Consider the following 27,645-nt stretch of genomic DNA (forward strand, 5'->3'; position numbering starts at 1 on the left):
TTGGATGTTGATGGATTGTGTATAATTTATTCCAGTACACAACCTATTGTACACATTGTAATCATGGACATGTATGTTTCACTCGTTTGTATGTACATGTGGGTGGTGTATGCAGTAGCAGTAATATTGTATTTCTCATCGCATGGTTTGGTCGGAAATACACATCTGTTATTCATGCGAATAGAAACGCATCAGAATGAACAAGAAAGGCACTAAATAGAATGCCAGCCTCTGCCACAGTCCATCTATATTCAATCAAGCCGTACATCAGTAATTCAGTATTAAGGGAACATCAGTTCCCTTAATATGCTGGATTTTCTTTATCAAGATCCATTCATTATTTCCTTGGAAATCGATGAAAAAACAAACAAATCATTAAAAAATCTCTGACTCACATTGTTATAGAAGATGATAAAACATTTAATGGGTTCTGATTTGGTCCGTGCCCCATCCTTCCACTAAGCTTCAAGAAAATCGGTTCAGTAGTTTTTGCGTAATTCTGCTCAATCACAGTTTGTCTGATAGGGCTTTACAAGGTGCCACATCCTCTGCTGGTAACCCTCAGGAAAAAGTAGCAAAAACAGAGGAAAATACTAGAAACCTCAGAAAGAGCCACATGTGAGGGATCCCTCTCCCGGAACTGATAGAATAGACACCTTGAAAAACAGACAAATGGCAGTGAAAACTTAACCTCTTAGCAGAGATAACAACACATCAAGGAAATCAAAAAGTAAAGCTCCTCATGAAAAGATGGGTTTGAACATATTTTGCCTCTTTACCTGTGTTGTGCTCACTCACAAGAATTATGTCAACTTCATGTGAATCATTCTTTGGTCAAATGTTGTGTCTCTCTCTCTCTCTCCACAGGGTGATCGAGGCAATGTAGGCCCATTAGGTCCTGAAGGCCATAAGGTATTTCACTTGCTACCTTTTTTATAACTTGTATATTTCACTGTGGCGTAAGGCTTTATTCAACTTAGTAGCTGTGTAGGTTTTTTATCTGTGTTTAGTCTTGGAAAAAAACACATTATTGTTCTATTCAATGGTACAACAAGGTATTATATAAAGCTTTGGGGGTTGTTTAGAACTGATACCATAGAATTACAGTGGCCCTGACCTCACAAAATGATACAGGTAGCATCTGCTGCTACATTTATGGTTTTGACATTTAATCAATGGATGGCAAGTGTTATTATTATTGAGCATTATTCTCAGGCATGGACACAGTGTGTATACCCCCCACCCACACACACACACACACACACACACACTTACACACACACACACTCACAAAACAAAAGCATGCACACGCTCTTTGTGATGACAGCTGATATAACCTTGGCTTTGAAGTTGTGTGTTGGGGGTCAAAGTGAGCTCTGCCCGCTGCTCTCTCCACGTGCTTGTCCTTCTCCACCTTTCCATGGCTTAGTAGAGTTCCTCTGGATAACACACATGGACATACACACACATGCACATGTACAGAGCAACTGTTCAACTCTAATCCAAGCCATTATATGGCATTACTAGATGAGAATATTTGGGTGGTTTATAGATGACAAGAGCAAAGCTGCCAAAAGTGGAAAAGGAGAATTTAACTTTAAAAAGAAAATTTTAAAAAATGAGCGGCCTCTGCGTCTGTTGCAGGCCGGGGATGGGTTGTCATGGTTAGGAAGTGTCTCACTCAAGTTGAAGGAATGAAGACCAAGCTCTAACTTCAATTGAGTAGGAGTGAAATAGTATAAGAAGGGAAGGAGCATAAATGCTGGGAAGAGTGTTAAGGGCAAAATGATAGTCTGACATATCAACACCTCGTGAAGTTGCTATGGATAACATAATAGCAGACATCGAGCAGACACAGAGCCTCATTAGCATCCGTTTGGAGTTGAGTTTCTGGCCAAGTTAAATATTGACTTTCCTGTCAGCTTGCTGTTAGCTGCTCGTTCTTCAGCTGCTAGATTCATCCCCTACATTCACCAGCTCCTCAAAAAACGTCTGTGTGCTGTTCGAATCCAAATGTTACCCACGCAGACTGAGTGGGGAACACTGTTACTGATCCTTCCAATGAGATCCAGTGATCTGGTGATCCTCTGCAGTCGCTCTACTATTATTACCTTGTTATTTAATTCGTTGTTCATGTTTTTAAAAAAATACATTAATGGACCTTTGAGGATTCAGTCTGAGTTTTTTCTTTTATGCTACACAGAGCCTTCAAATGTAATATTTTGAAAACTTAATTGATAACTGTGTCATTCATTAAGTATAGAATATGAATAGGTTCCCATGTTCACTACCTCTCTACTAAATTCCATATAGAGCAAAGCTTTCCAGTGAGGTGGATGTGGTGCTGCTGCAGCTACAACACAGCCACAGTTTACATTCTATCAATAACATGGTTCTTTGTGAAAGTCATTTTGCCTGAAACAAGACATATAAACTGAGATTGAGTGAACTGAAAAGGTCACACTGAAAACACAATGTCCCTCTTGAGTTTATATACTGCAGCTTTTCGGAGGCTTTGACTGCTTGAAGTACCTTTTGCTGTTCGCTTCTGTGCAGATTATTGCCTCGTAAACTTCAACCATTCTTCTGTCTGTTGTTTGAAATCAAACTGGACTCCTGTCGATCTGTTCTCTGCCATGAGCTTTATGAGGTAATGATGCTACTGAGATGAAGGTCACTAAGAGGAGAAGAGAAGAGGGCCTCACAGGCACAGTGGTTGAACGAGAGGTTCTTCAACAGAGATTAGATAAATTGGATGAAATGCAAACCGCTCCTCCAGCTTTCACATACAACTTTTGGACTCAGGCCAGATATTACCACTGTTTTCCCAATATCGTTAGATTTTGATTTACAACCTCCCTTTATTTATTCATTTTGATTTAATTCAGTTAAGTCAGGAAGTTGATCTGGAAACAAATTATTAAACCCTAAATTATTAAACATGGATTTATTTTCCTTGGCAAAAGCAAATTACCTATTAATTATTCAGCTTGTAAGAAAATAAATGCAACGCTTAAACATGGATTGTCAATAGCAGATGCTTGGACAAAGTAGAACAGATCTGCTTTAATAATCACTTAGACCACAGACATGTTCAATTCATCTGCACTGTTTGTGTTGACATCACATCAGCCTGATATCGCAGACCTCTGTTAGCTAGCGCTAGTAATCTGGGAGGGACAGACTGAATGAGGTAGAATGCACACACTGTTTAACTTCCACAGCCTCACATGTCATAGAGATAGTTCCTGTAAATTAGAAACAAACTGAGACCTCAGTTTAATGTACTAAATCTTTTTCAGTCTATGTCTCTTGTAGATGTTATTTCTAGATTACTTGTTATTCTATACCTCACCTGTCAGATCAGCCGGAGCCAATGGATATAGAGGATCTTGTACTCCATCTAGTGGACTGCTGTATCTGTTGTAAGTTTGTTTTTTTTAATGACAGTATTTGCTTTGTTTTACAGGGAATTAAAGGCGATCAGGGAATTGAGGTAAGATTCTAAAATGTTCTTCTGTGTCATAGCATATTAGGAATAGCTGAAGCTTGCAACCTGTTTGCTATGTTTTGTTCAGTCAAATCTTTAGAAGTGCTGATGTCCTGAGTCCTACCTGCTCTCCTTAGGTCAACAGTCTACTTTTGGCAGTTATATCTCCAGCTAGTTTTCAGCTTTGTCGCATGTGGAGTTTATGTTATCTAATTGGATTTAAATTATATATTTCACTTGAAGCTTGTGCTAATGAAAGAGGGTTAATATGAGTCATCCCTTTTTTTTTGGTCTGGATGAGGAATCATCTCTCTGCTGGCTACAGTTACATTTTTTTTTCAAGGCAATCATTTGCTTGCTTTGATCCAGGGGCCAATTTGATAGACTAATGTCATCTCTAGAGGTTTAAAGTTCCTCCTGTCAGCTCCATGTCAAGAGGGAGCACTCCTTTCCCCCCCTGAGACTTTGCTCATCTCTGATTTAGTCCTGGTTGAAAGAGCGTGTCTGCTTTTACTGCCCCGCTGCTTCTCTGAGCGGCTTTTCTCATACACTCTATAGGGAGATGAAGGAAAGAGAGGTTTCCCAGGAGAGAGGGGAGAGAAGGTAGAGTGACAGGCAAGCATGGTGTAGTGTGTGCGTGTGTGTGGGGGCGTGTGTGTGTGTGTGTGTGGCATGTTGAGGTTTATTTATGCATGGTGATATCACAGATGTTGCTGCTTGAGTCTTGATGAGTGAAACTTGGTTAAAATTTATCTCGGAGTGGAAAGCCCTTTTTGCTGAAGAGCTGATGTTTGTTTTTTAACGCAAACAACCTGGAAACCTACGCATGAATATATTTTTAACACAGCTTTAGTATTCGTGCTGTGCGGACATTACCCAGACAGAATCAAAACTTTTTTGCCATTATGGTTTATGTTTCCTATTTAGTTATTTCTTCTTAGTTATTTTAATTTCTAATTTAATTATCTGGTGTTCTCCAGCACCTCGGGATACCCAGGTGACCTACAACTACAGCAGGTCCACTTGGTCATGGTAGCATGGCAGTAGCAGTCTAAGCCAGTATTGTGCAGTATGTGTTTTCTCCATTAAGCTACACAGATGGGAGGGAAGGGAAAGAAAAAGTCAAAAGTGGATAAAAACTTCAAGCGAAGTGCATACTTGTTGATATGCACAGGAAATAGCGATCTGGAAATGGCCCTCATTGTTTAGTAATAAAGAGAAAGTGCTTTTGCAGGCGGCTCCTTCATTCTTTGGGTATGGTTGCTTGAGGAGTTGCGGCTTCAATCAACCCAAAGGAAATCTGTTCTGTATATAATCTCATCGAGCTGGCTGCTGGTACCTTGTGAGTGAAGTAAAGTGGGCCAGGTATAAATTGTGTGGTCCACACAAGGATTATCAACATCTGCATGGTGCAGGCCATGAATAATGACTTTTCTAGACCCAAGCATTTCAGTTCCAAAGTGCCTAGCAGATAACAGGCCTACTTCTAGACAAGGACGCAGACACAACAACTCCCCCAGAGACTTTTGTTTAGATTGATCTAATAAGCTCTTTCTTTGAAAACAGCTTAATGGGCTTGTGTCCCTGAGGGTGAATCAGCTACGATTCAGCACTCAGGAAAAAGGAGTGTGTGCCAGCAGTTGCACTCATTAGACTCGATGAAGAAGGTTTCTCAGCCTTTCTTCCATTGCAAATGAGGGTCAATGAGGTACCCAGCAAGAGGAAATGAGGTTCTCAATGTCTCTATGAAACTCTTCTTGTTCTGATTTCTATGAGCGAATTGAAATGGAAGGAATTTTACAAAGCTGTTTCCTTTTTTCAATGAATCTTTAACTTTTCATCGCTGAGTACAGAAATTATGAAAAAGACAAGAGTTGACATTTCCATGTCTCATTCACTTAGGAGACACATTTGGTTTATCTAACTAGCTCCGGTCTGTAGAGACCATTTGTGAATTGACGATTGTGGAGATCAAGACGAAATCCAATGTCATATTTCATAAGTACAGCCAAGAGGAAGATGCCACCGACACCAAGGCCAAGCAGAACAAACCTGCCTGCCTGTTGAATTGTCATTGAACTGGCCTATGTTTGGCAGCCCAAGCGGCAACAGGTCTACACACACGTAGCATAGGCAGGTTTACAGGAGGAGATATGAACCAGGAAGGCTAACGTAGGCAAGAGTGGTAAATGGCAACAAAAGCAACACAGCGTTGATCTTTCCTAGAACAAGGACAGGAGGAGCTGATCAGTGATTAGTTGCAAATGTAGAGGTGGATGTGGAAGGTAGGGGAAGCAGTCAGGCCAAAATACAGAGTACAGCTGCTGGTCTTGACTTAGAGGGAATGACAGGTTGTTGGAATGACAGCACAGAAGTGATCCTCTAGCATCAAAGGGGGATGATTACATTTCCTTTAGGAGTGATGGGAACTGATTGCTTTGAAATGACCCTCCATTTACTTTTCCTCTGAGATACAAATACACTGCATGGCCTCAGTAAAGAGATTAGCATAGTGATAAATCATGACATGGCATGCCGTTGTCACAGAGCCATGTGGACCTGTGCCTGCTGTGTGTCTCAGAAAGAGAGAGCTGTTAAAATGGAAACATGGCAGAATGAACGACAAATATTTGAGGCTACCAGGGCGAGCCAATCGAAGCAGTCATAGATCAAAGGGAGATGCTGTTTCCTGTTTGGCAGCTGGTTGTTGGGAAGCGTCTTTAATGAACCCGCCTGTGTGTTCAGAGTCATCATTAATCATGAGGGTATAGCAGGGATAACCAAGCTCCAGTTATGCTTTCATCTGACCACAAACCCATATTCACTACCGGACACACAGTCCTTTCCATTTCCACCTTTTGGCTGATGCATGATTGTGAAAGTAAAGTCACACACCTCTGAATGTCAGCTACAAACAACAGTTTATTTGCACTAGAGGAAAACTTTTTCCATATTATGGCCGATCGTAAGTATTAGTGTCAACTATCGGACCTGTACCATTAGCTGTGACAGTTTCATGACCTATATGACATTTTACAACTATACCCTGCTGTTCAGATATTCTACAATCAACATTTATAATTATAACAGCAATAATGTGTCATTGGTTAATCATATTTGATCAATAAATCAATAAAAAATGACGGTGGTTTCCATTAGCGGCAGGCCACTGAAGCAACTCGTCTCATAGTGGTGTCCTCTGATGTGAATTAGTGTTCCATTTTGGCGCTGCTAGATATGAGTTTAGGTCACATTATTATCCATTTCAGAGATATATAAGTCATTTATATGCTGATGGTATTCAGCTATATGTCTCATTTAAGCATGGTAACGTCTGCTTGATTGCCATTGTGGATTGTAAAGTGTCTGGTCTGCTTTCTCAATCTAATTTAGGAAGTGTGTGAGTAATCTTTGATCAGGCTGTGCATTGCTATTGCTGCATTCAATTGTTGACCCATGTTTTTAGCACACAAAAAATCACAAAGCTCTGGCCTGTTTTGTCAGCTTTTCTCCTGTGAAAGGTGTTGTACATACATATGTGATAGCTTTTTTAAAATTTATGGATTTACTACTAGACAAAAAGAACTGCCACCTGAGCGCTCATGCTAGGGTTCATTCTGCTCCCAACAAAAAGACATACAAAAACAGGACAACTTCTTCTCACATCTTACATTTTTTGTTAAACAGTGTTGCCCTGCTCTCTGGTGGCCTAAAACATGCACAACATATTCTCAAAGACTTGACTTTATGTGTTCAATTATAGTAGCTTGTTAAATTAATTCTTATGCACATGGCTAAACAGGTTGGTTTTTTTTAACGTGAGACAACGTTTGCAGTCTAGCAGTCAGCCCCTGACTACAAATATGGAGCAAACATATTAAAGCATTAGACAAACAGGAGTGTAGAAACTCCCTCTACCAAGCAGCTACAGTATATGTGTGCTTGTGTGGTCACAGCTGCGACTGTAGATCAACTTTAAATCATCTACTCATTAATCTGAAAAGAGGCACAAGAACAGATGATCTACACGAGTGTGTTTTCATTTCTATTTTTAACAACCAATTTCAGAGGGTTCATCGTGTGGTGCCTGGCACACGATAGATGTTAATCAGTCACAGTTTTTCATTACACTTTACACTTTTAAGTGAATGTGGATTATAAAACAATAAATCCCTGCCCCCGCCAGACCTCTGACAAAGAAAATAGACAACCAGGATAAGACACACAAAATCATTCCCAGACTAAAAGACACGCTTTTTGAAGTTGCTTTGCAGTTTTGCACTTTGCATGTACTTGAAACAGGTACAGGTCAGAGATGCATGTCTCTGATGTTATTTCATTTGTTTTTTAGGCCATTTTGCAACTCTTTGGAGTGGGTGGTCATTTTCTTGTTCTGGTCATAGTGTTGCTATCTGTAGTCTTCTCTTCGTAGCCTTGTCTTTTTGGGGGGTGTGCATGTATTGTTGAGAAATCGTTTTTTTTCTTCCTGATCTTCCATTTTTGACATTTATGGCATTTCCAACTCCATTGTAGGGAGACCGAGGTTTCCCAGGCGCTCCTGGGTTAAAGGTAAAGTTATACCTGAGCAGTGTGTGTGTGAAAATATTATATACTAAGTCAGATCAGTGGGTCATAAATGTCTTTCTTCCACTGCAAAGGGTCAGGCTGGCATCTCTGGTACCCCTGGCATCCCTGGCAAGAGGGGCTACAGGGTAGGCGTGGAATGGAATGTTCATCCACTGTCTGTGCTTCTGTCAGTCATCCAACTAATTTTATATTCATCACATCACTATTTTGTGTTTCTGTCAAAGATTCTGCTTGGTTCTGTGTTTGGTCATAGATGGTACAATCAGCCATCGTTAATGACTGGACTGGCTATCCTTTTCATATCATATTATTTGTCACAACACCCTGACATGCACTAATACATTCTGGATCAAGGAAGAATGGATTGTTGGAATCCATTCTTGAATATGCTGTGATCTATTGGAATGCACAGATATACTGGTTTAGAAAATAATCTTAACTCAAGTTCACATACAAGCTTTCTACAGATTCCGTTTGCTCAGTTGTCATGAGATATCAATAAATCATCATTAACATCTCTTGTTCGCCATGAGGACTATACCGTGCAACCTTGACTCAAGACCAGGACAGACTTTGATCTCACCAGCGACCACAAGAAGTATGCTAGTGGTTCTCCGTGATGACATTTAGAACAGCCAGCCCAAGTCTGCGACTCAAAAGGAGCCCCCTTACTAAAAAACAATCAACATCACCATCATGACATTATCCTGCAACACCAGCCCTGTGTGACCTGCAGACTTCCTCCCAGTGTCGCACTAGGAGAAGATCAAAAGTCATTGATGATGAGTCAGAGGGTGGCAGGAATAGAAGCAAGCAAGAGACTGACGTATTGACACCTAGAGATGGTCTGTGAATTAGTGATTTGAACAGATACGGGATATCGTTGCCTCCAATATGACTACACAGTACAAACAAAACTATAAACATAGGTTACATGGTGCCAACTATGATATCTCCCTGTCAACTAAGCAAACTTCGTATTTCTCAAGAAATTAGGGTGAAAGCTTGTGAGTGGACATTTGGGCTGAGAAGTATTTAATCAAACCGATATTTCCAAGGTATATGTGAATTTTTGTGCTTTTTACTTTATCCTGACTGCTGTTTGATGTGGATTTCTTGTTATCACATAAACCAGCAGTGAAGATTACATTTTGCTTCAATGCATTGTGTGAACCACTTAATACTTCGTTTATTAAGTGATTTTATACTTCAGTCAAACCATTTCATTTATTATTCTTGTCTGGTCATTATTAATAATACACATTTCTCTGTTTAGTTTGGACTTTGCTCAGACCTTGTTTTGTATGTCTGGCAGGGTGAGAAGGGACAGTCAAGCACAGCAGCCACAGGTATTAAAGGAGAACCAGGTTCATCGGGACTGCCAGGCCTAACGGGACCCAAGGTAAATTGTTTGGATAGTGGACAGATACCTGCACATACACCGGAGCATGTATTCTATATCACAGCATGACATTCTTCTTACAGGGTGAAAAGGGTGATACAGGAGTCGAGGTAAGCCAAGATATCATATGAAGACTTTCCAAATGCTAACACAAGTTGAGAATATTTGTGGAGAATCTAAGTCTCATACCTCCATTTAACCTCTAGGGGCATACAGGTGCTGAAGGCCCAGCTGGACCAAGAGTAAGTCATGTTTGGCGCACTTATGTCAACATGTTGCAAAAATTGATGATAGTACACAAAATTTTACTGTCTTCTATATGATTTTTTTACTAAAAAATGTTGTTTGTTTTTCACCATACAGGGTCCTCCAGGCCCAACCGGAGAGCCAGGAAAGGCTGAAATTCAGAATAATGAAAATGTATGTCACTCATCTCAAGCTGTTTTCTTGTTTTTTCTCAGAGGTAATAAAACTAAAGAACGAAGTAAAATATTTTAACATTTTAATATTCCCTCACAGGATATTCGCAACATACCTTTGATGGTAAGTACTGTCTAGTATTTATTACAACATGTGCAAATACAGAACCTCAAATACTTTTCAATTACATTATCTTTGCCTTTAATAGGGTCCCCCTGGATTACCTGGACCTCCAGGGTCCCCTGGCATCTCAGGTGTCAAGGTAGAGTAATTTTAGAGTGACATTTGGTATTTGATGTACAAACATGTTATCATTACATACTGGACTTTTGAAGTCCAGTAAATATATATATACATATATTTACTTTATATATTTTATAGTACTGCATTCATATATATACATATATGAATGCAGTACTTCCTTCATTTAAATGAAGTCAGTCTTGCAACACAGCTGGTGGTGCCAACACAGGGGGCTTCAGCAAAAGGCATGGTCAATGGGATCAATGCTCACTTTCAATCGCAACAATATACCTCAGCATCTATATTGGCCAGTCTCATTCTTGGAAGATTTCTTGAACACAACCCTATTTCTACCAGTCCATGCAACAAGAGATAGAATAATTTATGAAAAATGTCCAGAGTGGCCTGAGATCATTGAAAACCACTGTGCAGTGTTTTTTGGATCTCAAACTGGACTTCCTGAAAGGTACATTTTGTTTCACCAGTGCCTGAAGCAAAATGCGGCCAAAACCAACACAGCTAAAAAATGTGTAGTTAATCATATTACTAAAAAAGTGTTTTTCTGCCATGGATTCTAGTTTGTAATCAAGCCTTGGTGTGTCCTCAGGGCGATGTCGGTCTACCAGGTCCACCTGGACTGGACGGCGAGAAGGTAATACTTTGTTGTCAGTAGGCTACTCCATATTTTAGCCAGTTGACAGTTGAATTGTAAAATGTATGTCTATTGTGATAGATACGTGTTAAATATGATTTCAAATGTGTGTGACCTTGTATTTTTAGGGACCCAGAGGGAAGCCAGGAGAGCCTGGTCCTTCAGGCCCAGCTGGTCCTCTAGGTCCCAGAGGCGAGGATGGTGTCATGGGCTTCCCGGGTCCCAAGGGAGACATGGGTCCATCTGGTTCACCTGTGAGTCACTGTGTTAACCACACACCACACCACATCACTGCCTGGGGTTCCCTGGTCAAAGGCAGAGTCCTGCATCTGTCATCATTGAGAGGGAGGGCCTTGGTTTTTTTCCATCTGTCCTCTTATTATCTAATTAGAGACTCACTGGCTTGGAAGAGACCCCAGGAATGACAGAGAGTTTAACTTTAACTCACTGTGGCATGGATCCCAAATGTGCAACTATATAAAGGGCAATGCTATTAGTAGTGTGCTGGTACTCTGAGAGCCCACATGTACATACAAATATGTGGTTTTGTTAAAGATTTAGCAAAGGGACACACATTTTGCTCTTGCTCACTATATTTCTTTTTTTTATTTGACAAAGGGCAACAGCGTTAGGTTTCAAGTCAATTGTTTCATTTTATAATGGCTGATCCATATGGTCCCATCATGCACTTTGTGCAGTTCCTATGTTCCTAACGCTTGCAGCATATTTTGAAATGATTGCAAGTTTTATCCACCTTTTTATTTACCCTTATTGGGAATGTACATCAAGGTTGGAAGAAATACTCAAATTGCTTTGCAAATAATACTATATGGGATGGAGCCATTGAGAACAGTTAACAACTGAAAAACTGTGCATTGAAGTTATTTTTCAGGAATATTTAGCTAATTAAATTCAGATAAAAATGAAGGTACTTCAACAGCATACAAATGGATAAAGTTTAAAGTTTTTCTTCCATTGCTGTCACAGGTATAAAAAAAAGATTAGATTATGTCCCATAGAGAAAAAATAAATAAAAAGGATTACACTCTCTGATACTGATTGTTGTGGCGATGAACACTGAGATTGGACATTAAGAAAACATTATAATTTCTCTTTAAAGCTTTGATTTAAACATGAAGATCAGGTCATCAGTCCCTGAATTGAAATGCTCAGCCATTATCGTGACGTCTATCTCCCCTTCCTTGTTCTGTAGGGTTTAGATGGCCCTACTGGTGAAAAGGGGGCTACAGGGGCCTCTGGCTCTATTGGATTACCTGGCGCAATGGTATGCAATGGTGCCCCTTCAGGCTGCATCTTTATGGATGTCCAGTGCCTGACAAAGGAGGCACAGTCGAATACATCTTGTTTTCATCCCAAGTGCTGTGTGAATAATTATTGTGTTTCTCTTTGTATTTAATTAGTAGTTCATCAGTTGATTGACCATTTGTTCAACTTTGTGTCCCTTTGTGTCTTTGCTACCTTCTTTGACAGGGTCATAAAGGCGAACCTGGGGAAGTAGCGAGGTCGGAAATGGTAAGTGTTATTCACTGACAGTTCGAACACAAGGTGTTGGAGCTCTTTTCTAAATTGAAATCTGTTGCTTGTGTTTTGTTTGTCCGTCTTTAGATATATGGTCCTCCAGGGCCTTCAGGACCTCCAGGACCAGTTGGCCCAGCAGTGAGTCAAAAATGTTGCAACCCCAAAGATTAAAGTCTGACACACTCACTGATCAGGCCTTAGTTCAGGTTAAAGCTGGCCAGAAGTACTATATGCTGAGAAACACATCTCCAAACCTAAGAACCCAACAACTGTCATAAAGTGGTCACTGTCACACCTTAACAAGAGCAATAGGAGAGTCCCCACACAGCTCTCAGAAAAGATCTTTTGATCTGTTTGTTTTCACAGTTTACAAACTGAAGCAGATATTTTATCCACTGATAACAATATCAACTTTAAATAGAGCATTGCAATGGAAATGGAAAATTAATACATCACAGCCAAAAAACAAAATGCAAATGAACAAAAGTAAAACAACCAATACATGCTCTAAAGTTGTTTACTCATCAGTTAGGACAAGTTTTTTGAGTGTCTACATTGAGTGTAGACACTCAATGCTATGAGTCAATATATAGAGGAGTGATAATAAGTTTAAATAAGTGGACTATGAGTGTCTTTGTCACACAACACGTTTGTCACTTCCTCATTAGTATTTCTATCTAATGCACTTATGTTGACATATTATTTTTGGCAGTCTTTACTAATATTCAAACATCCTGATTTGCTCCTATATAAATACAATGTAATTTAGCGAAATTTTTATAATCTGTAAATAAGCATTTATACATTTTCATGTTAAAAAGAGTCTATAAAATAGCTCATTGTAACCTAGACAACCCAATACAGTATAGACTGTGTCTCTTATCCCACTGTTTTTGTTCCATCTAGGGATCCCAAGGATTTTCCGGGCCTAAGGTGAGACATTATTATTATTTGATTTTTTTTTTAAAACCCTTCTCAAGTGCTGTGTTGTCTACCTGACAGCCATTCTATGGATTAAAGTGTTAAAATGATACCCTCAGGGAGAGCCAGGCATCGGCGTCAGAGGAGAAAAGGGAGCATCAGGTCATAAGGGCGACAAGGGAGACAGAGGCCATCTTGGACTACCTGTAAGTTTCAAAATTCTTCATGATTTTTAATTAGGGTTTACATTTGACCTCTATACAGTGGTTACGTTTTCTTAATCAGTCTTGATTATTAATGTTAGCATCATACACTCCCATCTTTATTCATAATGTTATTCAAATGATATTTGGGCTGTTTTAAACATGGGTGCTAACAAACTCTTCAAAATGGTGTTAACATGGGTTCTAATCTTTATTCTTGGTTTACACTCACGTTCAAAAAACAGTTATCTTCTCTGCTTGTATACAGTCACTCTCCTCTTTTATGTGACTGTATGGATCATGTTGTACATAATCCTGTATTGTCACAGTGATATAGAAACCTTTCATGATATACCTTTCTCAAGACTGAGCAAATATACGCTAACCAGCTGACCCAGGGGGCTAAGAGGATCTCAGTGAAATAAACAGTGGCCAAGATTGTATTGCAGTTAAACAAAACCCATGCAAATAGATATAAACAATTGTATTTGGGAACAATAGTAGGTCTTTTGAGAGTTAAAGTGATAGTTCATCAAAAAATTTCACTCATTATCTTCTCACCCTTATGCTGGTCAGGGGGTGGGTAAAGTGTTCCTCAAACGTCCCCCCATTGCCATAGGGAATTTTCATTTCTGGGTGAACTATCCCTTTAAGTACATTGCGCTCGAATTTGAGTGCATGAAATTTTACAGGTACTAGCAATTGTTCTTATATATTGCAATACTCCAACTTTCAGGGTGTAAATAATGACTCTTTCAGTGGAGCCATAACATTGTTATCTAACATTAAGTCTGTCTCATTGTTTCCTTGAGGAGATTCTTCCCCTTCCAGCCCCTGACTTCACCAGTGTAATCGTTTTCACGGGGTTGATATGTTCAATTCTTGTGTGTAGTTATGGGAGTGATCTGTTCCTATAGCACAAAATGTGAATAATTCTGCTGATTAAGATATATCAAAAGAAAATTAAAAAGTGGAAAGGGAAGTAGTGAAAGGCGAGTTAGACACATTTCTTCTTACCCTGTTCAAACAAAGACTGGGAGCAGTAGACAAACAGGCAACGTGAGACTGACTAATGCAGGGATATATAGAGATGGTGTTGTGCACAGTACCAACATGATGTTATGTCATCACTATGAATGCGAAAACAGAGCACACTATAATTTTTACTTTGATTAACATCACAGCCGCAGACCGGACGTCACCACCCACCGTGTCCAGCATAGAAGTTACTCACTATTACTGTCATTCACTTTACCTCCACCACTTCCATCACCCTTCATTTGTCATCACCTGATGTGTTTTTGAAAGTCACTTGAGTCACAGCTTCACTCACCCACCTCCCCATCCCATCCCCACCCCACCTCCCAACCCACCCCGTCCCACCTTTCCCCCTCCACCATCTCCCCCAACATCTCTGCTCTAACTGTGTACAACGCTATACAGGGGGCTCATGGGTTAGACGGCAGACCGGGTCCAGTGGTGAGTGGCGCAAGTCCTGTCCCCTCACCCTTCTCCTTCTCTTCCTCCTCCGACCCCTCCCTCCCTCCACCTTGCTTCAGCTTGCTTGATGTCTGTCATGTATGCCTGTCATGTCTGCTTGCTTTCCTGCTTCCCATGCTTGTCCTGTCTCTTTCCTTCCTATAGCATCTCTGTCAGGACAGAACTGTTCAGGGTTGGGTTCTGAGGATGCACCGGCACTGAGATTCAAGCTTCTCATGTACACACCCTTATGTTGCCCAGGTTGCCAAGGCTTATGTAAACTCATCTACTTACCACAACCCATACAGCAGTAATACAACATTTGGTAAAGCCTAAATTTCAAATTAAGCAAAGAAGTGTATTCCATAGTCCATAAACGAGACACCCACAGAATCTATCATGTAGAAATCTGGCACCATTACAGAAGTGGCCAATTGCAACATTATTTTCAACTGTAAAAATTGTCTGGTTAAAATTTCTCCTAAAAAGATTATTGTGATCCATTTCTGCCACATGCAGATGCTGCCCTAATAAATTCATGACAATAATATACAAAACTATATTTCCCACTAACCGAGTGGGTCCAGTTGTCCCAACTTTGCCATTTTTTCAGTTAGAGTTAAGCATCTTTCCCGCATATTTTGAAAATATAACATTTGTTATATTAAGTTTCAAGTCCAGATTCTTCAACACACGTTTAATCTCTTCAGCAATGTTTTTCAACTTGAGATAAATACAGACTTATGGAGAAAAGGCCTGGAACAAAAACACTTAATTTTTACCTCAAGTTTATGAAATAAACAAGTTGTGGTTGTTTGAAAGCTGAACCTGGATATTGGCCTAAACAAATCATGAGCATGGATTGATATCTAGTTCTGCTTTACCCATCATGTCTAATCTTAGATGCCACAACTACGTCCTGTATATCCTCAGTCCTCAATCCTGCCTTCACAGTTACCTGCGTCCTGATCCTGTATCAGTGAAGCTGCCATTGCTAAGAATCCAGAAAGGAGCATGCAGGGATGCTCGTGCTGCATGTTGACACGTATAGTACGTTTGGACAGCTGTATTGCAAACAGCACTGTACTTGCCGGATATGCCTGCGATGCAAGGTCTTCCTCTCCGATCCTGACTGCTACTCAAACAGAGATATGCAGCCGTTGACATTTTATTCATTTTCCCTCCCTTTTTAACAGTATTGCCAGTAGCTCAACAAGCTTGGTGCTTTGCTACATGTGTCAGGACCTCTCCTCTGAAAAATGTGTCTAATTGGTCCATGACATTATCTTTTTTGACATCTGTGCTATTCATGAGCACCAGACAGCTTGTTGATTTACTGATTGAACCATGATAAATGGCCTGGTACTATTCAGGTTGTATCTGCGGACAGGTATTTATTTTCATTATTCTTATTCAAAGGGTCTAATAGGACCAGCAGGTGTGTCAGGGCCAGCGGGACCAAAAGGAGAGAGAGTGAGTGTTTTTCTGTTTCTAGAACCATTTTCTAAAATCATTATAGAGTTTTAGAACAATATGCACTATTCACTTTCTTGCTCTATTTCACTGCAGGGTGAAAAGGGAGACGGAGGATTACCAGGACCAACTGGGCCTCAAGGCATCCCTGTAAGCCTGTAATTCAATTTTAAATGAGACATACTTGAGGAAACTTTTCCTTTTTTTTAGTCATGCAGTATATGATATGTCCATATTATTGACCACAACGAGCACAACCTTCATCCTTGCAACCAACAAGTGAAAAAACTCTGAAAAAAACAACCAAGAGATAGACAACCAAAAGGTTAACGGTCCAGTAGAGAACAATAGTATCGGCCAATTCACATTACTACTACTGCTAAGTACTGGGAATATACACTTGCACACTCTGTATGTGACAGGCCAATGCAGGCTGTTGCTGACACATATCATCTCATTACACTCTGGCCAAAGCTGAGCCAGTTTCAACTTTCTCACTGCATGAACCTGAATTTCTGTGCCTCACTGTAATGAATCAGGGAGGCAGAGGAGCTCATTAAATTAAAACAAAATGTTAATACAACACTCATGTCAGTCTCAACATAACCAAAGACAGCATGCAAGCATATTTTCAAAAATCGCGCAAATGAGCTTTGTTTCCTCCCCCAAGGCTGGAAATATATTCAGCCACTAATTTGATGTCTTGTTTCTTTTTGCAGGGTTTAGTAGGACCACAAGCACTCAAAGGGAACCGGGTAAGATACTGACTGTAATGCTATTTAAACATTGATAAAGAGAGAAGAGGCAGGGACATGATATAGCTAATGGGCACACGTTACATTTTACCTGTGGAGTACACACAGGCTTCTATGTTTTTACCTACTGAGTTAAGCATCTAAACTAAACACGTTATGAGTCTTGTATTTCAGCCTCTGCCATTATTCTAGCAAATGCCTCGCTGGGCCATAATAGGTCACCTGAGGAGACTTGTGATGACTTCAAAGATATTCTCAAGTAGAGCACATGAATTAAAGAGCTGCATATCAATAAACGGGATGATCCCTTTGATATCATACATGAAAAGATAACCAGATGAGTCAGACAGTTTGCTTTGATTGTGTTCTTTAATGACTGAATAATTTACATCAAGATGTCTTTTGCTATTCTTTGCCTTGTTTGTATTGGTTTCGCAGTGGCTTTGTTATGAACCAGTTTTTTGGTTGCTCAGGATCTTGATCTTGAGCAAGCAATGTTAACCTCAATTAGGTCTCTCATTTTGTTGTCTCCGATTTGATATCATAATGTCTGACTTGAGAGAAGGTGGATATCAGTCTCATATTAAAACCTTTATAATAAATACTGCAACAGCAATGGAAGAATCTAAGTTTGAGTTGTGGGTCAGAAAGTGTTGCACATTTGTCAATCTCACTGCTCTCAGTGTCATTTCCAGCAGTAACAGGCTGCTGCTTTCAGTGAGAAACACTCTGATAGACAAAACTCCCTGCACATGACAGCAGACATAAGAAGAGACCAAGTTTTGGTGTTTGGAGACCCAACCAAAACTTGGACAAGAATGAATATAAGACACAGATTAAATGGCCAGACAGACCACTCAAAATTAATTTAAATGCTGTTAATATGATATAATATCAGTGTCAGTGTTATGTTCTTTGAGCTGTTGTAGCTGGCCAAAAAATCTGTTCAGAAATCATAAATGAAATTGTGTCCAGTTCCTATTTGTTTAATACCCACATAGTTTGTGATTTTAGTGTAGCATATATTATTGGTGAACAGCAAGGTGCTTTGAATGGATGAATGGATGAATGGATGGATGGTGTGAGGTGATGCACTTTAGTCAGAGGTGCTGGGCAGATGGAATAACTTTTGTCTCTCTTTAGACAGAGCCAGACTAGCTGTTCCTACCTGCAGATTGCCGTAATGCAAAGCTAGGATAACAAAATCCTGACTCCAGCTCCGTATCTAGCACAAAAAAATGAAATTGATATCCCTCTTCTTCGTCTTGGAAATGATGCAAACAAACACGTTTCCCAAATTACCAAATTATTCCATTCATTAGCTCTTCAAATAAAGCCCTGCTAAATGACACTCTGTGAATATTGTATTTCACCAGGTTGTAGTATTTCAGAGAATGTGATCGTAACTTCCACGTACCCTTCCTCTAAATGAATGTTTCCGTTTCCTTCCCATTAACCTGTGACTCTTAATATTTCCACTCCCATCTTTTAAGTATTCACATTTCATAAGCTCTCTCAACACGTTCAACTGGCCTCTCATCAAAAGCAGCTACGTTTTTTAAAGCACAGGATAAAAACAATACTTTTAGTATACAGACCTCATTGAGACTGTCCAGTTGAAGGTGTTGAAGACAAAGCTATGGGATAGTGTTTGTGTTTTTACTCTTTGTCCTGTCTTCCTTTGTTTCCACAGGTCTTCCTATCCCCTTTTCCTTCCCTCCACCTTGCTCTGTGGCCCGTGGCTCTGTTTATTGCCGGGTTGCCCTCTCTCCCTCTCACAATCCTTGGCCTTGGTTAATCTTACTGCTCTTACACCTCCTCTTTACTCCTCCTGCTCCCACTTAACAGCTCCTTTTCCTTGCAACCTTTCATGTCATCCCTCCCAACCCCTGACCCTGTGATCCATATCCCAAATTGGCAGGCAGTGCTCTCCCATCCCTGTCAAAATAAATGTTATAGCTAGATGCTAGCACATCAGAGATTTAGCATATTTCTGAGCAAAACATCTCTTAGAAAGTTTTGGGGGAAATGTTATAGGACTTTTTGACTTCTAACAATCTTCTTCATAATATGGGCTGATAATTAATTTGCCTTATCTGTAGCCTTGTCATGATTTGCAAACAACTAAAAGCAATGGAGTGGGCTTCATAATTTCCCAAGTAGCACAACAGTTTTCAAAATAAGTAAGAATGCACTTAAAAAATATATATTTTAAGGGTTTTTAATGCATGATCTCAGAATTTGAGCTTCTGCTACTAGCAACACTCAGCCAGGCATTGCATCTGGGATCAAAGCCTTCAAAGGATTGGATGTTTGAGTACACATAACACTTTTGTCTCAGGGGAGTAAACACCGTTGCAGCCAAGGTGACCTCTTCTTCAGATGGCGTAAATCAAAAGTAAAAAAAATCTCCATACTGCTCGTGCGGTGTTATCCAAGTCTCAGCGATGCTAACATGCACTCAGTGCGTGCCCTTGGGTGAGAGCTTGTTGCAGTGTGTGCTTGCGAACATGAATGCAGCTCCCAGGAGGATATCAGTGGACATTTAGGCTAAAAACATGGTGTAAATGAATGTTGGAGCTTACAGACACTTGTAGGACACCACAGGAGCAGTATGGGGGCATGCTATTGTGTTTATGTTGTTTTATTATGTCTGAAGAAGTGGTCACCAGCTACTTCAATTGTAAACAAAGTTTACCCCTGAGACTCCAGAATTGTTTTGTGGACTCAAACCCCTCATCCATCCCTCCATCGGCATAGTGCTGAGTAGATAATGAGTGAATTCTCATTTTTCGGTGAATAATAGCTTATTTTTTTTCACACATTTTTGTGTCTATAATTAATAGTAGATGCTACTGATGCTATGGGGAGAAGCTAGTGTACTTTGACAAAGTACTTCGCAGTTTTTGGCAAAAACATGAATAATAATTCATTGCATCAAATACCTGCAAGGTCTGTAGCCAGTTTTGTGAAATTTCTTGTTAAAATATGGAAGCAGTTTGCGCATTATACGGCTAGCTTGCTACCAAACTTAGCTTAAAAGCTAAATGTGCTGTCAAGCTTTATGGAAACTTACATTCACCATAAAAGTTCAAACTTTTGGAAATACTCAAAGCAATTTGCGGACTTGGAAAGAAATGGTTGAGTTACATTAAAAACAAATCGCGTTGCTGCTGGAGGTTTCTCTCCACAGTCACCAAGTTGCTTGCCCAATGTGGGAACTGTTGAGTTTATTAATAAAGTGTCTTGGGATAATGTGTGTTCTGCTAAATTGAATTGGTTTAAATTTAAAAAAGAATCCTGCTCATTTGTCCTGCATGACTCTTGGACTGCCTTGTATTTTTGCAGGAGCCATGTAAAACCCTAAAAGTAAAAGTTTTACCTGAGAGCAGTGCTTGAAAATAGTATTTTCCCCCCATTTTCCAAATTCAATAATTGATAGGTCGGCTTTCTCTGATGGTACAGCCTCTGAGAGCAGGTGCCCTCCAGTTTTGAGCTATTTAAATAACGTGAATTTAGTTTACTTCACAACATTGAGTTAATGTGATTTAATGTTGCCTCAGAATCATCCTTCTTTTATGTTGGCTTCAACCGAAGAAAGTATAGTCTGTCACTTCACATGGCCTCGCCTGCAAAACACCAAAACAGATTGATCAGGGCTTAAACAGCACAAAAGTGAGATTCGAGTTGTGCAGTTGTGATGGTAAGACAGTCCTGGGAGAACACTGCAGTCAGGCAGCAGATTAATCTGGACACTTACAGCCTTTGACCTTGGTGAGCAGGTATTCAATTAATATTATGACTAAGCCGTCCCATTCTGTTAACTGTATACAGTAAGAATGAAGTCATACATTGCACTTTTATAGCATACTTGGACTCTGATGACCACTGTGCAACTACCCTGATATGTTACGTTAGTAGCAATCTCAGAGCACATCAGCTATGGTCTGATAACAAATTTGCATCTGGGGGCAACGGCCAATATATTGGTGTTTCCGGCTTAGACAGTGTATCTGGGCCAAGACTTGATCTTGTTCACGATGTATTGTTTACAGCCCTACAAGTCCAGACGAAATTTTGACTTAGCTATCTGCATATGAATAAAAAGCTGATATTCATTGAATCTTGGTCAATGTGTTGCCCCTCTTTTGGTCTCCACACAGATTGGTCACTCAAAAAAAACCTCCTACAAAATCCCTGACCAACAGATTCTAAATATTTATGTAAACAATCTGTTTATAGAGATTATGTTAGTAGAACGCTTATTTTTAACCTTACACCCCCAAAGTTTGATCATTGACTTATGTCATCAAGACACAATCAAACTTCTTAATGCTCCGTCAGGAGCCACAAAACTTTTTCTCCCACTTTTTTTTCATATATACAGTAGAACTCAAATCTATATACAGACATTGATGTGTAAAATTAGTTATACCTGCTTACCAACTACGCTGGCTTTTAAAACTTCCCTTCCCTAACTACCTCTACTAACCTTTCCACTCCACTACATTTATTAAAAATCACAATTTCCTTAAAAAAACATCAAACTCATTATTGAACTAATAAGGAGACTTATTTTTCATATTGTCTTAATGAATGTATGTGAAAGCAAAAAACTAAGATTTGCTTCATGTGTGGCTTAAAATCAGGAGGACTAAAGTTTGTCTTTTTTTAATACACTGTTTGCAGGGAGAGAGGGGCAAGAAAGGCAACAGGGGGGCCAAAGGGGATAAGGGAGACCAAGGAGCACCTGGATTAGATGCCCCCTGTCCGTTGGTATGTCAGTAGCTTCGTGTGTAGCCAAGAGGCAAAGGGAAGGAGAACTATTTTCGAATACAATATTGTAATGGCATAGCACTTCAGTTTCCCTGAAGGTTTGTATTCGGTAGTCACCTTCCTTTTGGCTCTGGTATTCAATGGTTCTAATCAATCCCAGGAAGAGTTTGGTCCAGATCTTGGGAGATGTGTGTCTGAATTGAAATAGAAAATTCTTAGCTTAACGGGAGATTGTATTATACATTTAAAAACTCAATTACTTCAATGGATCACATACCACAACTCTGCCTGGGTAGCTTCTTTTTTTTTGCAGGAATGAGACGGACAGAAATCTGCTGCTAATGAGTATCAAAATGTACCGAAGCATTTTGTCTCATATGTCATCCTCCCTTCTGTTACTGTGACCTTTACATTAAAGAATATGTGACAAGTTAGAAACAACAAAAATAGACTTTTGCGAACTCATCTCAGTGAGCCTAGTTCCTGTCAGGCTCAGGCTGCCTGCATGTTTAGGAAACCTGGCTCCAGCCACTCAACGGGACGGAAGCGGAGATCCTCCTTCCATCGAGCAGGGGAGGACAAACACTCCCTGCTGCACTTGAGCTGCGTCCTTTTTTTAAATGGTTGATTTCACAAACAGGGTTTCCGAGGCTTTAAAGGGGAGAAAGGTGAACCAGGTTTGCCAGGCCTGGACGGGCTGGATGCCCCTTGCCCTGTGGTATGGTGCTCTTTCTTTCCCTTCACTTTTCCCAGCATGTTTCTAGCTATCTCTAACCACACTCCTGCATGATGGCACTCAGATATTGCACTGTAAACTCACAGAGAACATGCACATTTGCATCAAATTAAACTTCTTTTAGTCAACTGACCTGGTTACAAGCCAGAACATTTCCAACTGACCTCCTGAACTGACCTCTTATAGAACTAACACGAGCAAGCATTTCCCACATACAAGAACACATACTCATTTGACAAAACCTTTCCATCACAATATATATAGATATTAACTTCAAATGCAGATCTGTGAAAGTGACTAATATCACAATTACATTACCAGAAATAATAATTATATTCTAATGTAGAGCCTTGAAGAGTCTGTATTAAGAATACTAGAGCTTTTTAACATAACCCCTTGATTCCTACAACATTTCTCGCATGGAGCACCAATTTATACCATCTTCGAGGCAACATTATACCATTGATGATGAAAGCAGTGGGACCAAGATAAATCTATTTGGACAAAGAGTATCAATCTGGAAGACATCGCTGAAACATTGTTCATTTTATGTGGATTTCATGTCTAGACCTTTAGCCTTAAAATATCAGGCAAAATAAAGCAACACTGAATTGTTTTCCCGATAATGTTGTAGTGCCAAACATAAGCACTGCTAGGATTCAGAGCTAAGATCTTTTGTGAATGAATGAAGCATTGCATTTAGGAACTGCAGTGGAGGTTTGGTGCGGGTATAAGATGAATTAATATGACACCAGAGCCAGGGGTTTGAATCTAGAATTCAGCCTGGGGTTTGGTTTAGATTAGAGAAAGTAGAATGTGGACTTTCTGCAATAAATCAGACCATGATAATTCCCTATTCATATTCAAATTGAACCTGGATATAGCCATAATATTGCCGTCACCACAGTTGGAGAGTGTACTGCAAGATAGGATGTACTCAAAGAAACCAAATATGTTGTGACTAGACTAGATAATACTAAAAGAGAATAGAAAATGTAATCTGGTAACAATGAGGCTTCAAATTAGTTGTATATACTTGTGATTACAGCAGACGGGACAGGTAGGCTCTTAGATCTGGTACTGAAAGGTACAGTACCTGGGTCATTGTTCTTAAGTCTGGTAATGGAAAAAGGAATCAACAATAGTCTCTTTAATATGTGTATTTATCTGTACAGGTAAGGTTTTTGTTCTACTTCATCATCCTCATCAAATTGTCCATTTAAGTGTGACACCTCAGAAAGTGTAAGGCATCAGCTAGCTCTGAAACAACAGTGTCAACCTCCTGCTGTGTGGAGAATCATACAGACATTTCTCTGATATGACACAATCCAAAGGGATTTCTATATAGGCTGCTGATTGCCTTGATTTTGTTCTCATTTGTTTTGTTGTATTTGTCATAATAATGAAATCTTTGTTTACGATATGGTATAGAGGGCTTGGGTGATCCACTGGTTCTGGAAGTAAAGGGTTCCTTTTATCTTATTTTTCAGGTTCCATAAAATATATATGTATATTTATATATATGTAAATGTACACATAATTACTTTTTTCTATTTTTTGCTTCAATCCCTTCAAACAGACAGAACAATGTTCCAGTGCTGCTTGAACTCTAATGGAATGCAAAGAGTCACAAAAGTTACCCACCAAGGAAAATGTCTCATAGCATTGTGCCAATGAAAATGAATGTCATGGTTCCATTATTTCTGACAAGAGTGGAGCTAAAAAAAATACCTGTTATTACTGCCTAGCCTTATTATATTAGTGGGGGTTAGGATGGCTACTGACTTGAACATACCGGCTTAAGCATTAAAGAGAAAGCACCAAATTTCTTATAATATAACTAAGGACATGACATTGTTTTATATTCACAATCATAGCTACAACCCACCAGTAATCATTTTGAGTAGAAAATCATATCACAAGAAGTAACAAGGAAATGTGTTTCCATTTTGAATGGTCTGATTTGGGCACAGACATACAGTAACAAAACATGACCTGATAGAACACGACTACTTCCAGAACCTTGGTTTCTGAAATTACTCTCACCACTTTGCCACTCAACTGAAGAGAATTGTAAACTGGTTTTATTTGTAGTGGCTTCAAACTTGCATGATAATATTGTTCATCTCTGTAGTGCACACTATTTTTCATTCCAAATCTTGTTTTGATTCTTCCAGGGGGACGATGGCTTACCTGTACCAGGATGCTGGAATAAAGTAAGTTAGAGAGCTTGACACTGTTGTTGCTCGCCGCCGTTGCAGCTCACACGCTGTGTGCAAACTTCACCATGAACTTGTTTGAACTAACATTTGATATCTAATCGCCTTTTGCTCTTTTTCTTGCAGTGACAATAACTTTGGAATGGCTGATGTGATTGTACATAGGATATTTATTTTTTTACTTTATCTCTATTCTGTTAAACGTGGAAAAATGTTTTTAAAAAATCCTAAAAATATATGGCAAAGTTTTTGTACAGATTGTTTAAAACGTATGCTAATGTTTGCGTATTCAATTTTTATACCAATGCATTATTTTAATATTGGATAAGTAAAAATTATAATGTTGCAACATATGCATGATATTTGTGCATAATGTGAGTGATAATGCTTATTAACTTATTGCATTATATTGTTTTGTTCTATTGTAATAGACCATGCTGCACTGAGTTGTGGGGCTGGAAAGATTATGTGTTAGCCTTTTGAAAGTCTTAGTTGAACTCTCCTCTTTGTGATGAAGTCTTAAAAACATGGACAAGCAGTACAGTAACACTTGTTTCAAATTTCATTAATATAGACAGAGTGACAGAAAGGTCTTTAAAGTCTGAACTTTGAATTTTTGGTCATGTGCTCATATTGTACCGATGAACATGCAGACTTATCAGACATATCAGATTTAAGGCTGTCAGACAACATTGGTCCTCCTCCATGTTAGTTTTTCCTCTAAATTACACTCACACACTCCAGTTGAGAAGGTGGCGGTAATGGACCAAAATGTTGTTTATCAAAATTTTCTGTGAGATTCCAAGTCTCTGGAAATCTAGTGTGAAAGTGAACAAATGATCTAGTGTTTGCATTCTGACATAAGAAGATAATTTAAATCGGTCATATGGTCTGTGGCCACCCACGTTTTAAAATCGGTAAAGAGTTTAACAAATTCTACTGTGCAGCAGCCTTTTCATTATTTAAGGGTTGAGCCCTGTGATCAACAAAAGGCATTAAAATCAGAGAAGTCCTAAATAGAACTGTATACATCAATGTATCATGCTATTAGCTTACAAGCTGAAATCAAGTGGAAAAAGAAACTGAAACTTTCATCTGAGAGGTGAAGGAAAAACAAAAATAATTACAATTTCAACAGGGTCTCACCTGACCTTTGATGTCAGTGCTCGGGCCCTAATTATATTGTCTTATTTTTTTTTCATTTCACTGCCTTTGCTCATTTTTGCTAATTTGTGTTGCACCAAACAAAAATGAAATAATATTGGCTATATTCTGTTAAAAAATGAAAAATAATAATAATTAAATTAAAATGATTAATGAAACAAAAATAATTTCCTGACTAAATATGATAGGACTTTCAGTATACATAGAATAAAACATAGATTTGCACTAAAGGCTCCCAAAGAGTTTATGATCTAGGTTGTTTTTATAACTGCAGTGAATGCTATGAAGTCTGCTCTGCAAAATATGCTCGCCAGCGGATGAATCCACTCCAAAAAATATAAATTGTGTAATAAAGTACATGAGGTAATGCAATTTAAGGTTTATATGCCGTGGTATTTAAATGGTGAGATCTGATAGCTGTGATTATGGACTGAATCTTTCAACAGGCATTATATCCAAACCACACTATTCCACGGTGGTGGGCTAATCATTATGTGACAGCCTTAAATTCTGTGTCTAAGGTCTGATGGCTCATTATCAACAAGTATTGCAGACAATCAAAGTTTGCTGTTAACGTTTTGTGTCATGGAGGAGGGTGTCAACCAAGACGTCTTAACCATTTGAAGCTTTAAAGTCTTAGTTGTATAGCAGGAAAGCGACGGCTCTATTTATCTAAGCTTCTTGTACACATATTCTCTCTAGTTTCAGGTCACTGAAAATAATTTTGCCAAATATTTCGGGCCATTTCCTGCTTTACAATTGTCAGGCTCTATGTATTAACTGTTTGTTGTGTTGCTCATCTGCCTTCTAATCTGAGGCACAGTACAGCCCATATTGTTGGATGAAAATATTGCTGCTCACCCTCAAGGCATACTGCTGCAATTGTCACATTTTCTCATCCGTTTATGAAGAAAGCTCTAACCTGCCTGGACTATGGACTATTTTTTTAAATCAAGAACTAGATGATTTTATCCACATGAGTTGTTTATGGTGTAACTGTACTTGTTAAGCTAACCTCAGTAACTTTACCAAGTGAGTTGGTGTTGAAGAAATGGATGGACTGACCAGAGTGAAGCTTGATCCATTACGTGCTGCTGCTCTTTGACAAACCTTTCATTTGTGTGTCGCTTTGCCTGAGTTTGATTGTCTACAGCCATGCGAGATTTTTTTTAAGCTTTGACAGTTATAAATCCATCATGTGCTGCAGGTGCTGCACAGTTCCTCACATTAACTCCTGCCTTAGTCTCCAGCTGGCATACCTAAGTCCAGATTTGCTCTGAAATGTTTCAAATGTTTATGGTGTTTAAAGTGACAATTAAATATTAATTTCTGAAGCTTTTGGTTTTGTTCTCAAAAAAGGTTTTAAATCTGCCCATTTATGGAACAAGAGATTTCCACAAGATTAATTACATTAAGTACAGTGTAATAAAGTATGAATATAATTAATGAAAACAATCAATTGTATTAAAAACATTTCAGAAATTGATTAGTTAAATTTTATATGGCTGCTCTCATTCGTTTTAGTGTAGATCAAGGGTTTGGAATTAACCCTGTGTTGTCTGGAACTAAACCATAGTCTCTAAAAA

General features: G+C 39.2%; 1 protein-coding gene across 1 annotated transcript in view; it reads left to right on the forward strand.

Annotated features, from left to right (window-relative positions):
• Positions 1-27,393, forward strand: part of col13a1 (collagen, type XIII, alpha 1) — a 53,808-nt gene extending 26,415 nt beyond the window's left edge. Inside the window, exons 17-40 of the mRNA XM_061087149.1 lie at positions 868-912; positions 3,470-3,496; positions 8,024-8,059; positions 8,149-8,202; positions 9,393-9,479; positions 9,563-9,589; positions 9,686-9,721; positions 9,843-9,899; positions 9,999-10,022; positions 10,108-10,161; positions 10,750-10,794; positions 10,923-11,048; positions 12,008-12,079; positions 12,286-12,327; positions 12,421-12,471; positions 13,240-13,266; positions 13,374-13,460; positions 14,901-14,936; positions 16,356-16,409; positions 16,506-16,559; positions 17,129-17,164; positions 21,854-21,940; positions 24,854-24,892; positions 25,022-27,393. Of these exons, the coding sequence (XP_060943132.1) occupies positions 868-912; positions 3,470-3,496; positions 8,024-8,059; positions 8,149-8,202; positions 9,393-9,479; positions 9,563-9,589; positions 9,686-9,721; positions 9,843-9,899; positions 9,999-10,022; positions 10,108-10,161; positions 10,750-10,794; positions 10,923-11,048; positions 12,008-12,079; positions 12,286-12,327; positions 12,421-12,471; positions 13,240-13,266; positions 13,374-13,460; positions 14,901-14,936; positions 16,356-16,409; positions 16,506-16,559; positions 17,129-17,164; positions 21,854-21,940; positions 24,854-24,892; positions 25,022-25,024 (1,206 nt within the window). The 3' untranslated portion in view covers positions 25,025-27,393. The remainder of the gene's footprint in view (positions 1-867; positions 913-3,469; positions 3,497-8,023; positions 8,060-8,148; positions 8,203-9,392; positions 9,480-9,562; positions 9,590-9,685; positions 9,722-9,842; positions 9,900-9,998; positions 10,023-10,107; positions 10,162-10,749; positions 10,795-10,922; positions 11,049-12,007; positions 12,080-12,285; positions 12,328-12,420; positions 12,472-13,239; positions 13,267-13,373; positions 13,461-14,900; positions 14,937-16,355; positions 16,410-16,505; positions 16,560-17,128; positions 17,165-21,853; positions 21,941-24,853; positions 24,893-25,021) is intronic.
• The last annotated feature ends 252 nt before the right edge of the window (positions 27,394-27,645 follow it).

This window comes from Limanda limanda, chromosome 15 (genome assembly GCF_963576545.1).
Source record: "Limanda limanda chromosome 15, fLimLim1.1, whole genome shotgun sequence".
Lineage (NCBI taxonomy): Eukaryota > Metazoa > Chordata > Actinopteri > Pleuronectiformes > Pleuronectidae > Limanda > Limanda limanda.